Raw genomic sequence first — 15,101 nt, forward strand, 5'->3', positions numbered from 1 at the left:
CTTTTCTGAGTTTCCTCGAAGGTTATGATAAATGGTTTGCTTTCATCACTGTGGCTAAAAATAGGTTTTAAGAGCCTATTTCCACATCATCTACCCCCTACATGGCCATCATTCTGGGGTTGCTTGTACATAGTTTGCCAACTAGATTTTCAATTTGCATTTATATGTTGAAGCATTTGAACCAAAATGGAATACTCAAAACTTGCTGTGATAACCCTGTTAGACAGATTTTACAGACAATGAGTATAGCAACCTTACTGAATATTTCATTTGCTTCAAGTACTATCTAGGTCAGAGTGGCAAATCTGTGATCCTACAGACTTGAGAACAACTCCCATCATCCTTTACCATGTTTCCATTCTGCATGGATTAAAGAGAATTGTATTTCCAACAGCATTTGGCAAATTATATGTTCCCTGGATTGATGCAAGAGGACAATTCTACATTACATACATTTCTCCCTATCATTTCTCCCTATCATTGCCTCAAAATAGACCATATGATACTGTATGTTTATGTATGTGCCTTCAAGTCACCAGTTGGTTAATGGCAATCCTATGAATTTTCATAGGATGTTAAGCAATGAATAGTCAAAGGTGGTTTTGCCAGTCCCTTCCTTTGAAATAGAGCTTATGGCACCTAGTATTCACACATGTAAAGTTGAACCTCTGCATTCATAGATTCGGCATCCATGGATTTAAACATCCACAGCTTGAAAGTATTAAAAGAAAATCCAAAAAGGAAACCTTGAGCTTGCCATTTTTTATTAGCAGCACTATTTTATTACATCATTGTACAATTTTTTTTAAATTGTTTTATTGTATTGAAAGCAGTAATTACATTTCCAATTATTCTCAATATCTTATTACTAGCTAATATTATCAAACTATAATTTCCTCTGAACCTTCTTCCCTCCACATTAAAAAGGAGTGGAGAATCTATCCTCATTCTACTTTAAAATTAGCTATAAAAGTAAAATAAAATAAAACATCTTCTTACCCAAAGATATACACTTCAGTAAATTAGTTTTCTTCTTGCCACTATTAAATATTAACTCTTTATTTCTACTATAGTCCTTTATATTAAGTTTAATTGTCAAAACCCACAAGTATCTTGCCCGGCTTACAGCCATTGTTGTCTCTGTAACAGCCTTCCGGGTTGCCTCCGCTGCCTCTTGCAACACATGGACCTCACTTCAGCATGGAGCCCTGCCAGAAGTAGATCAACTGCATGTGATGGAGTACAGCGGGCTTCGTGCCCGAAGAGAGGTCTAAGTAATGTAGGGCAGGCAATTTTGCCCATTCAATGAGGTCGTAAGTCTTCCTGAGGTATTGTGATTCACAATGACAATCCCAAATATCTCTCAAGTTAGTGAAGTGGACTTCTCCACCTATATGATTCCCTGCTACCCAGTCCCCCCAATATTATATCATGATAATTACAACAACCATAGTTACATACAAATACCATAGTCCCTCCACATTTGCAGGGATTAGAAGTCCAGGATCCTTGCAAAAATAAATATTGCAAATTGTAGTATCACCTATAATTAAAGAGGGAACCCCCGGTGGCGCAGTGGGTTAAACCGCTGTGCTGATGAACTTGCTGTCCGAAAGTTGGTGGTTCGAATCCAGGGAGCGAGCACCCACTGTTAACCCCAGCTTCTGTCAACCCAGCAGTTCGAAAACATGAAAATGTGAGTAGACCAATAGGTACTGCTCCGGCAAGAAGGTAACAGTGCTCCATGCAGTCATGCCAGCCACATAACCTTGAAGCCGTCTACGGACAACATGGGCTCTTCAGCTTAGAAATGGAGATGAGCACCAACCCCCAGAGTCGGATACAATTAGACTTAATGTCAAGGGGAAACCTTTATCTTTTATAATTAAAGAGAAAGTATTTTATGTTTTCTCTAATGTGATATTTATTCTATAATATATAGCAATATGTCTGTAATATATTAATATCAGATCTGTCATAAATCCAGTTGATTAGTTGGTGGTCCATTTTCAACACCAAGCTCTTCAAAATAGATTTAAAATTGAGTACTCCCCAACTTCTCTTTTGATTAATCTGTTTAAAGAATTGTCTTGATTTTGATTGTCTTGAATTGATTTGGCTTTAAGAAACGGCTTGTTTTTGAGTCATGCTAGCTCTGACACTAAATTGCTCCCCCCCCCCCCCCACCCTTCCGTAAAGACAATTTTTCCAACACAGCTCCAAACCATCTCTCTGTAGCCCTCTGATTTTACATCCTGGCCCATCCTACAGAAGAGATCGCAATTGTAAGAGACAGTATTTCAACTAAGAGGGATTTGGCTACCATAAGTGGTTTAATATGACTCAAGTGAACAAGACGGATTAGTTTATCCTTAATCTTGAGTTTACTGCACTGCATGCTGAGCAAGAAAGGGAGAGGCTCACTACTTAAACAATGGGTATTCTCCGGTTAATATCCAAAAAATATCTCTCCAAATGCTCCTATTACCCAAATCATATGGGCAAGTTTCCAGCATGAGCGGAGTCAACCCTATTGTTGGGCAGAGTGATACAACAGCCACAGGAAGCAGATTCTGAGTGTAAGGAAAGGCAAGCAAATTGTTTGTAAATTTATTTTGGCTCTTTCCCCATGTTGCATGTTATTTAATTAATTGATATGTTTTTGTAGCTATTCCTATTAAAACTGCAGCATCATGAAGGATAAAGGAAAACCCTAATCACAGTGCAACTGCAATGGTTATTTTTATTAGCATTTATTTATTTGAGATACAATCATTATCCAGTCATATGACTTCCTTTCCTTTATGTATGAAGTATGGAGTGTTTCCCAAACAGGAAATATGCATTTTCAAACAGCATTTTCTGTTTCCCAATTTTGCACTCATTATCTTAGCCATTTGATTCACTTTCCTCCAGTTGACATGGACTGAAAGAGGGGAATATATTCGTAAATTGGTGTATTTGAGTTGTGTAGTGGATTACTATCAACATCGTTGCGACTATTTGTATCTATTTGCAGGACCTGTTGATAGGGAGAATTTTGCCCCTGCTTTTCCCTGGTTGGTTGTGGAAGAGAGAAGCATATGCTATTTTCTGCTTTACCACAGGCATCAGAGATACTTTGGATTGACCCTAGACCTCTGAGATCACTATTGGGGAGCAAAGGGTTACGTACGTATCTTTACTCCCAGTTGGCCAGATGCCAATGGTAATCACATGAAGAATGATAATTGGATAAGTTTGCCCAGTCGTTCAGTGTGCTGGATACTGAACTCTCCTCCATCTGTCTCTCGTTCTTTTTCTCTCTCTTTCACAAACGAACACAAACATACAAGACTCAGGCAGTTATGTGGCAGTATATGCTCCTGCTCTTGTTGGTTCTTCCGATCCCTGGGTTGGTTTTCTTCTATCGTCTCCATGGAATGGGGAGGAACCCCTTCAGCCAGGGGTCTGTGCATTCGCCTAAGCCAATAGTGACGGACCAGGAGGCTCGCAAAAAGATCCTCAAGAAAGGTAAGCGCACCGGCCAGGAAGTGGATTGGCTTGTAATTTGATTGGACCCACCCCTTGGAATACGAAAAAACTTATGTCCTGCAATCTTGTTGAAAAGGAACCCAGGGAGAGGAGAGTGTGTACTTTTTGGTTTTCATTTGCAAGACAGTGATGTGCTGAAGAATTTTTCATTTTCTGGTTTCATTCTTCTGTTACGAAAGGAAATTTTTACTCTCTGAGTCCTCCAGCCAGAACAGCCAAGTTTAGCTGAGGAATTTGAGGCTATGTCTGTTTTTATTGTTGTTTTTATTGTTTTTATTGTTATTTTAATGCTAAGTGTATTGTTTTAATCTATTTCTGTAAACCGTTCCGAGCCAAACTGGGAGTAGCGGTATACAAGTCTAACAAATAAATGAATAAATAAATAAATTTCAGTATTAGTAGTCCACAAAAGGATATTTTCTGAGTTCTGCCTAGCACATATTAACTGGAACACTTGTATAATCTTAACACATGTAACTTGGTTCCAGTTTCCCAATTTACCCCCGCCTCCCACTTTCTTTACCTCCCCTGATGTTTTATCATGTCAGATTTTAGTTTGCTAGCCCTGCAGGAAATGGATTTTAACTTCTTGTACTCTGTATTCGCCCCGGTGGCGAAGTGTGTTAAAGCACTGAGCTGGAGACCGAAAGGTCCCAGGTTCAAACCCCGGGAGCGGCGTCAGCGACCGCTGTTAGCTCCAGCTCCTGCCAACCTAGCAGTTCGAAAACATGCCAATGTGAGTATATCAATAGGTACCGCTCTGGCGGGAAGGTAACGATGCTCCATGCAGTCATGCCGGCCACATGACCTTGGAGGGGTCTACAGACAACGCCGGCTCTTCGGCTTAGAAATGGACATGAGCACCAACCCCCAGAGTCAGACGTGACTGGACTTAACGTCAGAGGAAACCTTTACCTTTACCTTTTACTCTGTATTGAGTCATTTTTCTGTCCTTGTGAAATTCTGCCTAAGGATATTCTGGGGAGTGATCAAAACTCAAATCAAACCAAACAAAAGACCAGAAGTAATTAGAAGTCCACATGGGCTTTCAAAAAATGTGGGATATTATGTTAAATAGTGTGGCATGTCCTCCAACTGCCCCAATTTGTCAGGAACAGTCCCAAATAATCCTTTGTCGTGCCACTTTTTCAGCTGCTTTTAAAATGCCCCAGATTCTCTCTCCTGCTCCCACTCTTATCAGCATTCTTCAGTTGCTGCAAACTGAGTTCAAAGTGTAAATCTACTTTACAGCTCAGAGAGGAGAGGTGGAAATCCTTCCCTTCCCAGTAGATTTGGGCAAAAACACACTGCTGCATCCTCTCTCACTTCTAGCCCAGTATTCATTTGAAATGTTAGGAGGTATTGTCTGGGGTGGTTGCAAACTATAAGGCGAAAGGCTTCCAGGAAATGGAAGCTACTGTGCGGAGGGGGAATATGGAAGTTTGGAGACTTTGAGGGCCACAAAAACAACACAGAAAATGTAGGAATGCTGCCCGAGGGCCTCACTTCTCCACTCCTGTCTTGGCAAAATAAACAAAGGCAATCTGAAGCTTTCATAGCCTAAGCTCATTTGTGGAAGAGGAAGGAAAGAACTGTGGGAACTAGGATGCAACTACTAACTATAGCGCCTGTCATGGCCTGCTCAACTTATAAAAAGCATTAGAATCTGTTGTTGTTGTAGCATTTGTATCCCATCTGTCCTCCTATACTGGGACTCAAGGTCACTCACAAAAGTTAAAACATAGACAATTTCAAACAGGGAGTTGGACTGGATGGCACTTGTGGTCTCTTTCAACTTCATGATTCTATCATTCCAATTGAAAACATACACAAGGTTGTTATTAAAATTATTATTATGTATTCATGCAGTCAAACTCTGATAATATCTCTAGATAAGGTCATCCTGGTTCTCCAGAGTAACTGACATACTTTGAGTATCCCTTATCCAAAATAATGGGAATCAGAAGTGTTTGTGATTTCTATTTTTGGTATGCCTGCATTTGCATATATAGACATAATGAGATATCTTAGAGATGGAACCCAAGCCTAAAAACAAAAATCTTTCTATATATCATATTCACCTTAAACATATGGACAAAGGGTTATTTCATACACAATATTTTAAATAATGTTGTGCATGAAACACTGTTTGTGTACATTAACCATCAGAAAGTATCTTACCATAGCAACCCACATAGACTGTTTTTGCTTTTGGAGTATTTCAGATTCCAGAATGCTGGATAAAGGATGCTCAACCTATATCCCAAATAGGTCAACCAAATGCTTTACCTCTCTTTGACTGTCCAGTCCAAATCAAAGACAAATAACCCATTGAGATTGGAGCAGGAAATAACCTGAAGTTACTCATCAATAGTCAGAGCAGGTGCTCGGGTTTCCTAGAGCCCTTTCACCTTCCACATTTGTAATACTATGGTTCCACTTTAACTGCCGAGGCAATAGCCTATGAAATTTGCAGTTTAAGTAGGAGTTGTTATAATTCTTCTCCAATAAGCTCTAGTGTATGGCACTCAATATTTGGTCCTCCAGATGTTTTAGACTCCAATACTCAGAATTCCTGATTTTGGACATATTGGCTGGGACTTCTTGGAGGTGAATGCATCTCCAAGAAGTCCCAACCTAATGTTGAGCACCACTGTTGTGCTGCCTCATGAAAATACAAACCCCAGGATTCCATAGTATGTCACCATGGTAGTCAATGTGGAATCATTGTACTTTAATTGTGTTCATGTTGAGCATCCTTGTCTGCAATTCCACAAGTCAAAATATTCTAAAATCCTAAAATGTCCACATGGATGGTTGAGAGAAGGACTCATTTGCTTTCTGGTGATTTAATGCACATACATTTGTTTCATGCACAAAACAATTGAAGGTATAAAATTACCTTCAGGTTATGTATGAAAAGTGTATTTGAAGCATATATGAATTTCATGCTTAGACTTGGGTATTTTTGAATACCTATATTATGCACTGAATGATTCTGAAAGCCAAAGCATTTCTGAGCCCAGACATTTCAGATAATGGATCAATCTGTACTTTATACTTTGAACTTAGAGCTGAATCAATTGAATCCGTTGTGTAACTGAAAAAGCAGGGGGAAAGTGGGACCTTTTCAAAACAGCTGTGAAATCGGCAGGGTGAACAACTGATTGTGGCTAATCTGCTTAAATTGAGACAATTAGAGGGTATGCTACTTTTCTTGCCTGCCAGGATGACATCTTGCTCACTTGCTCTTAAAATCTATGCCCTATTGTATGCATGAAACCCCTCAGATCCTCTTCGAATCCCACCCACGGGAGAAAAGCAGGATAGAAATGAATTAATAATAATAATATTTATATCTCACACTTCTCACCCAATAGGTGACTCAGGGCAGCTTACAATAAAACACATATATAAAATTGTACAATACATTGTGAATCAATTAAAAAGTTATTAAATTACATTAGACATTCATAAAAACATAAAATACAGATGGGAATAATAATAATAATAATAATAATAATAATAATAATAATAATAAATAATAATAATAATTAAATGATCAAAGGTCTGGAGAACAAGCCCTATGAGGAGAGGCTTAAAGAACTGGGCATGTTTAGCCTGCAGAAGAGAAGGCTAAGAGGAAACATGATAGCCATGTACAAATATGTGAAGGGAAGTCATAGGGAGGAGGGAGCAAGCTTGTTTTCTGCTGCCCTGCAGACTAGGACACGGAACAATGGCTTCAAACTACAGGAAAGGAGATTCCACCTGAACCTCAGGAAGAACTTCCTCACTGTGAGAGCTGTTCGGCAGTGGAACTCTCTCCCCCAGGCCGTGGTGGAGGCTCCTTCTTTGGAAGCTTTTAAACAGAGGCTGGATGGCCATCTGTTGAGGGTGCTTTGAATGCGATTTCCTGCTTCTTGGCAGGGGGTTGGACTGGATGGCCCATGAGGTCTCTTCCAACTCTACTATTTGTATGATTCTATGATGATGATGATTATTATTATTATTATCACCCTGGCAAGCAGCAGTATGGTTGTCACTTTATTGTTTGTTCTCACTCTGTGTCCCCAAACAAAGATTGTACAATTAAATCAACTGGGTGCTTCTTTCTTCACTTTGATTGGCAGTGGGAGGGGATATAGTGGGGTTCAGCACGAGGAGTTGCAAAAAAAAGTCATGTTGCAACAGCATGTTTAATTGAACTTTGCCATACAGCATTCATTCCTCTAAGAGAAACAACATACTTATAATTAGGGATGGAAAGAATATTTGAGAATATTTAGGGGAAAAAAACCCGTGTCTGGAGTGTCAGGCAGCCCTGACAAGGAGAATCCTGGACTGAGAAGAATCTTTACAGCTCAGAATTTATAGTATAAAAAATTTGCACATGGCTATTTTGCAGAGAAAATATCCTTTTCTGTGCTAAAGATTTTTTCCTGCACAGTATTGCTATAGCTAGAGGCTCACTATGCAAAATTTGCACATTACATTTGTGAAGAAAGAGGCTTTTTTGCACAGAAACAATATTATCTATGCAAAAATACTGATTTCCATACAAAATTGATGCTTCTTTCTGCACAAAAACATTTTCTTTCTTTTGCAGAGCAAGTCCTGCAGTATGAATAGCCTTCAAAGAGTAGTTTTCAGAGACTTTGTTACGGTGCAAAAAATTGTTAGCAATACTAATTGTTTCTTTGGAGAACTAAATGGTGAAAAACAACGTTCCTATTTATAAAAGTTTCCAGGGAGAGAGCCATTCCAGTCTGTGGTTATAATACGTTTATATTAACATGCTTTTCCTTAAAATGCTTCAGGATTCATTGCTGCTTATCATTAAAGCAGCCAGTCCTTCCTGGAACTTTTCTCTTTATACCAAACTTTATACCTGGAACACTTTAGATCAGGAACTATTTCTTTTCTCACTGACAAGTACCATATGAGCTAAATCCAGAATTGTTTTCCTGGGGAGTAAATAGCAAAAAATACAAAGGAGACTTCCATAAAGGTTTGTGAGGAATGGAGGCATCTATCTTGATCATTACCATGAACTTCCTTTTTCCACACCTCTAAGTCCACTCCATTCCAGTTCCATTTTTTTAAACAACCATTCAGTGATCCTGCAAGACAAGTCACTAATTGATTTATGTTACTAATTGATTTAGCAATTCTGTAAGACAAATCACTAAATGATTTATAGGACTGGTATATGTTGCTTTTAGGACAGGATGACCTTTGAAATATATGGCTATAAAGGCATACCTTGCCCAGATCTCTTGCAATGTATGTAGCCAGGCATGCTATCAAAACAATTGGTTCAAAGGATGTAGCTGAAAGATACAACTAGGGATTAGAGACAACCGAGTTCACTTTCTGATAAACATCATTCAAAAACTTTCCCTGAGTTCAACAGAAAGAACAAGATATTTCGATTAAATGAATAGGAGAAAAAGTAAAAGGAATTTCTTCCTTTTCTTTCACATCCCATCATTGTTCCATCCTTTGCAGTACCCAGCTTGTTAGGCCAGCTCCAGATAAAGGCAGCATTGTAAAATAATTATCTTGAACCAGAATCAAGAATTTGATTAGGTCAGTGGTTCTCAACCTGTGGGTCTCCAGATGTTTTGGCCTTCAACTCCCAGAAATCCTAACAGCTGGTAAACTGGCTGGGATTTCTGGGAATTGTAGGCCAAAACATCTGGGGACCCACAGGGTGAGAACCACTGGTCTAGTCTATTTCTTTCAATATAGCCAACTTCAAGGGTTATGAGGATAATAAAAAGTGCATTAAGGAAAGGAACATAATACCACTTGTAACCCCATGGAAGCAGAACAGAAGAAAATTACAAATGTTTATCAGCTTCAAAGATCCAGCTTGTGGGCTTTACCAGTGAGATCAATTCAATCCATGGTCACAAGAGATGAGATTTTTTCATTAGAGGCTACACTCTCATAGAACTCCATATGGAACTGATTTTCTCATTTTAAAAACTTAGTTGTACACAAGGAATGGAAAATATTTCAGTTTCATATTTTTCAACAATTAATTGACTTTAAACTATTTCCATTACAAATATGAAGACATTAATGCATTTTGGTATATTTTCCTTACTTACTTACTTACTTACTTACTTAGGCGATCCCTCGTAGGCCAAGGATGATGGTCTTCAGTTGTGGGGTCTTGAGAGTGGGTCCGTAGGTGGCTGAAGAGACCTATTCTTGACCCGCATGTTCTTCCGCAGTGACGACATTGGTTTCCAGGTGGAAGGCGGTCCCGGTCAGGGTTGACTTGACATGCCTTCCTCTTGGCATGTTTCTCCCTTAAGCCCTCCATTCGTGCCTCTTCAAAGTCCGCAGCACTGCTGGTCACAGCTGACCTCCAGTTAGAGCACGCAAGGGCCAAGGCTTCCCAGTTCTCAGTGTCTATGCCACAGTTTTTAAGGTTGGCTTTAAGCCCATCTTTAAATCTTTTTTTTTCCTGCCCACCAACATTACGTTTCCCATTCTTGAGTTTGGAGTAGAGCAACTGCTTTGGGAGATGGTGATCGGGCATTCAGACAACGTGGCCAGTCCAGCGGAGCTGATGGCGTAGGAGCATTGCTTCAGTGCTTGTGGTCTTTGCTTCTTCCAGCACGCTGAAATTTGTCTGCCTGTCTTCCCAAGAGATTTGCAGAATTTTTTTGAGGCAACACTGATGGAAACGCTCCAGGAGTTGAGTGTGATGTCTGTAGACCGTCCACATTTTGTAGGCGTAGAGCAGGGTTGGGAGGGGAATGGCTTTATCAACAAGCACCTTGGTATATCTATGGATGTCCTGATCATCAAACACTCTCTACTTCATTCGGAAAAATGCTGCACTCGCAGAGCTCAAGCGGTGTTGTATTTCAGTGTCGATGTTGACTTTTCTGGGGAGGTGGCTGCCAAGGTAGCAGAAATGGTTGATATTTTCTAATGTTACACCATTAAGTTGTATTCCTGGTATTGCAGAGGGATTAGCTGGTGCCTGTCAGAAGAGCACTTTGGTTTTCTCGATGTTCAATGGGAGGCCGAGCTTCTCGTATGCTTCTGCGAAGGTGTTTAGAGTGGCTACAGACCTTTATTCTCCACAAATGAACTCAAATGCTATTTCCCCCCTTTTGTATTGACCAGATTGAATAGATAAATAACTCTGTTTTATACATGTAGAGGACCATATTATCCATAGGTGATTTACAGGTATTACAGATAAACCAATCGGTCCAGACTGAAATGAATTTCATCCTTTAAAAATTGTGCGCTTTTGAGTCTCAACTTCCTTCTCCTTTTTTTCCTAGGTTTTTCTGCAGATAGAGTGCCCTCCAACTTAGATGCGATTGTTATTGGAAGCGGCATCGGAGGTCTGTCTGTGGCAGCTGTCTTGGCCAAGGCAGGAAAACGGGTTTTGGTGCTAGAGCAGCACAGCAAGGCTGGAGGATGTTGCCACACCTTTCAGGAGAGAGGCTTTGAGTTTGATGTTGGTAAGGGTTAATATTAGAACAAAATGAATTAGTTTAAGAAAAAAACCCTACTCAACTGCTTTGGTGTATTGCTGCACATCAAGACCCAAGGCAGGCCAAATAGGTCATATTCCTTACAAATTGCAATATCATCTGACCTGCCCACAGTTGCAGAACAAAGTGCTGCCAGTGGCTCCCATAGCAGTTGGGTAGTAAACCTGCTACAGGCTTTAAGACATCCAAGGTGCAGAATCTATTTTGGTGAAAGAGTTCTGCACTCTGAATAGCTGCTTTAAAAGATAGAGTAAAATCCAAAGTGAGCTATTATTCTACTTGTATGGAAGATATTACCTACCGCTAGATATTGGAAAAGAATCTAGTTTTCCGTCAGATACCTTACTCTTTGCATGTTCAGACAGGGATCAAATGATGTGAACAGTCCTTGATACAAAGCACTGTTGGAGCAAATGCAAAGTCCTAAATGCCAGCTGAGATGAAAGCTTTCTTTGTATGGGATCTGAAACATGCAACACTACAAATAGAGTAGCACTAGAGACCTCTGTCTACCATATCTAGAAACAGCAATTTAATAGAAGGAGGGCTCATAGAGATGAAGGATTAGGACATTTTTTAAAAAGACAATGATGTCCCCATTTTCAAGTATTTTGTCTGAGAGTAGTTACAATTTTCACAGAAGCTGAAGTGGAGAGGTGGATTTTTCTAGCAAGGTTATGTTTTTGTGAATGATGTACAATAAGAACCTGTAACCACTGAACACCTATTTGCAATTTCACACACCTGCACCTAGAGAAAAAGCATTGGAATTTACCAGGTCTCCCAGGAGACTCTATGTTGTTTTGGGGAACCTAGCAAATTCCTAGATACCTCTTTGAGTATCTTAAGTCCTACAGCACAAATTTATGATATGCTTGGACTGGTGCCCATGTTATTTAATAGTATTTGGTTACATCTGTGGCTTCAGGTGATCATGGCTGAACTGGGAACCTATCCCTCATGGAGATGGAAGTCTTACTGTAATTCCAAATTTTGTGATAAGGACAGCCTTGACCTTGCATGTAGAACTGTGTCCCATTAGATAGAAATCACTGAAGCTTGTTCTCTCTGACCCTATTCAGAGATCTGGTAATCCTGTTAAAGTAAACATGCAAGGACTAGAGAATGCAAACAAACTCCGCTGTCTATAATTGCTCTCCTAATAGGGACAGCTACTTTCTGAAGGGGAAAGCCTACTCTGTACAGGGTTTTCCATCACATAGAAAATCCCTGTATAAAAAAGGCTTTCTTCAGATTGTCGCTGCCCATACAAGGACCACCACAACTTGTCTCTTCCCACATTTACTCTAATTGCTGAATGTCTGAATATGTTGTTGCTGTCCAAAAATTATTTCTTGAGAATGCCTGAGTGTGTGATTTCTGTCTCCCTAGAGCAGGGTTTTCCAAACATTTCATGTTTGTGATACACTTTTAAGTCATGCATCATTTTGTGACATAGTAATTTAGTTTTACTCATAAACTGGAGATTAAACTAACCCCTTATAAGAGATATGGACACATACATAAAGTGTAATATCAAGCTGTATAGAGTCACAACATTATGCATTATTTGTAAGATAACAATATACATTGCCAAGATTTTTGCCATTTCTCACTCTATTTGTGTGGCGCATCTAAACACTGTAGCTAACACATTAATGTATTTTGACACAAAGTTTGGAAAGCTCTGCCTGGGGAGAGGAGAGGAGTGAAAAAAGAGATACAGATATATGTAAACTGCTTTGAGTCTCCTTTGTAGGGAGTAAAAATTGGGATATAAATAAACATAACAACAACAACAACAACAACAACAACAACAACAACAACATTATCATCATCATCATCATCATATCACCATAGCTTCCTTTTTTAAAAAAAACTTGTTTAGGTGGCATAGCAATGGGCAGTGCCCACACTTCAAAATCTATCAAATTACTATAGGCCTTGGATGGTGTACAAATCACAGAACCAACGGCCCAGTGGGAACATTATATCTGTACGTTGTGTGGTCTGATGCCTCTGACACAACAATGGCTGAGATCTTATAATAATAATAATAATAATAATAATAATAATAATAATAATAATAATAATAATAATTTATTTATATACCGCCCTATCTCCTGGATGGGACTCAGGGCGGTTTCCAGTCATAAAAACCACACAAACATTACTTAACAACATAATAACACATTATTAAGCAAAGTAAAATAATACAGTTATAACAATAAATAACACTTATATGACCAGTATGGTTGTCCAAATTTTCGTTATGTTTCTCGTTTTGTAATTATTTCGGATTGTTCTCGTTTTTTGAAACGAGTATTGAAACGTTTTCCCTGGGCGCAACTGGCAATGTAATTCGAACCATCATTGGCCCATTCTCTAATTGTTTCTTTAAATTTTCGTTAAATTTTTTCCTTCCAAATTTTTTTTTATTTTTTTTTTGTTTCTGCAACCTAACATGAATGGGAGCCTAGCGCAGCCTAACATGGCTACCACTCCCTGGCCAATCAGAGACTTCCACGATGGCTGAAAAAGGTGGGGGCTAGCGTCCTCCGCGTCCACGTGGAGGATCTCTATAAAAATCCCCTCCCCAACTGAGCCAAGCCATTCTGGGCTAGGATACCGAGGAGAGAGGGTGGTTCGCGAGCGCTGGGAAGCTGCTTGCTTGCTTGGGGGAGAGAGGGCTAAGTGACTGTTCTGGCTATAGGGGGTAGAGTGTCTGTCTGTTGTTGCTGGTTCGATATTGTGTTTTTTTGGGGGAAAATTGGCTTGGGGCTTGTGGCAGAGTCCTTGCTGTGGCTTTAGGGAACTTTTAGGGAACAAGTGCAGAACTTGGGGTGCTTTACATTTCTACTCCAGAGGGAGTCCCTTTGCCTTTCTGTTTTCTTTTTTGGAATTTAGCAATCACCACATCAGCCCTTCTTTGCAATCCTGAAAGGGGGGGAACTTGAAAATAATAGTTTCCAAAGGACGTCTGCGTTCCTGCAAGTGCATTGCTTCCCTCCCGCTCCGTTTGTAATCCCAAGCCCCCGGGCTGAGTGTTATTGCAGCAATCACAAAGACACACATTGTTTTCAAACCTAAAGGGTACATTGGAAGAAATAGTTTCCAAAGGACGTGGGGCACCCGCCAAGGCATTGCTTCCCTCACGCTCCATTTCTATTCCCAAGCCTTGGGCTGAGTTTTATTTCTGCAATCACAAAGTCAGACATTGATTTGATTCAATAGAGGGTCCACAGCAATTTATAGTTTCCAAAGGACGTTGCCAATCCTGTCAAGGCATTGCTTGGCGTGTGCTGCATTTCTAATCCAAAGTCTACACAAGTAGAAGAGGGACTTTTACAGTGATAAGAACCCAATTGAACAGGAAATAAGACTTTAAAACCAGGAACAGGTTTCTTCAAATATTGAAAAATAGTGTATTATAAAAAGTTATGAAAATTCGCCAAAAATCATAGGAGACAGGAAACATTCTGCAATTTGTTGAGCAAAGAGTGTGGAATGTGTTCTCCCACTGTACCAAATTTGATGAGAATAGCTCAAGAAATGAGGGCGGGAGACCCCCAGAAATGTCCCCCCCCGGTTTCCTGTTTTTTTGGCGATTGCGCATGCACGTCCGCCATTTTAGAAACATTTTAGAAACATTACGAATTTTCAGAAATATCCGAAAATTTTGGGTGAAAAATTAAGAAATAATTTCTATATCGAAGAGCCGGCACCCCCTACTTTAGAAACGAGAATTGAAACATTTTTTCCATCGATCGGACAAGCCTAATGACCAGATCAAGGGGACGGGAACCATAAACCCAATATATTAAAATATATCATTTTAAGTTAGGGAAATCTTGTGCAATATATTCAGGCCCAGAAATTGGCGTATTCCAATGTAATTACTCAAAAACCTGCCGACACCACCAGGTCTTCAGTTCCTTAAGGAAATTGGATAATGTAGGGGATTGACTGATCTCTTTTGGCAATGCATTCCAGAGCCGGGGGGCCACTGCCAAGAAGGCTCGTTCTCTCGTCCCC

General features: G+C 39.8%; 1 protein-coding gene across 1 annotated transcript in view; it reads left to right on the plus strand.

Moving 5' to 3' along the window:
• The first annotated feature begins 19 nt into the window (after positions 1–19).
• LOC100554362 (all-trans-retinol 13,14-reductase) overlaps positions 20–15,101 on the plus strand; it is a 32,822-nt gene continuing 17,740 nt past the window's right edge. Inside the window, exons 1-2 of the mRNA XM_003222665.4 lie at positions 20–3,513; positions 10,851–11,033. Coding sequence (XP_003222713.2) covers positions 3,348–3,513; positions 10,851–11,033 — 349 coding nt within the window. The 5' untranslated portion in view covers positions 20–3,347. The remainder of the gene's footprint in view (positions 3,514–10,850; positions 11,034–15,101) is intronic.

The sequence above is a fragment of the Anolis carolinensis genome, chromosome 6 (genome assembly GCF_035594765.1).
Source record: "Anolis carolinensis isolate JA03-04 chromosome 6, rAnoCar3.1.pri, whole genome shotgun sequence".
Classification (NCBI taxonomy): domain Eukaryota; kingdom Metazoa; phylum Chordata; class Lepidosauria; order Squamata; family Dactyloidae; genus Anolis; species Anolis carolinensis.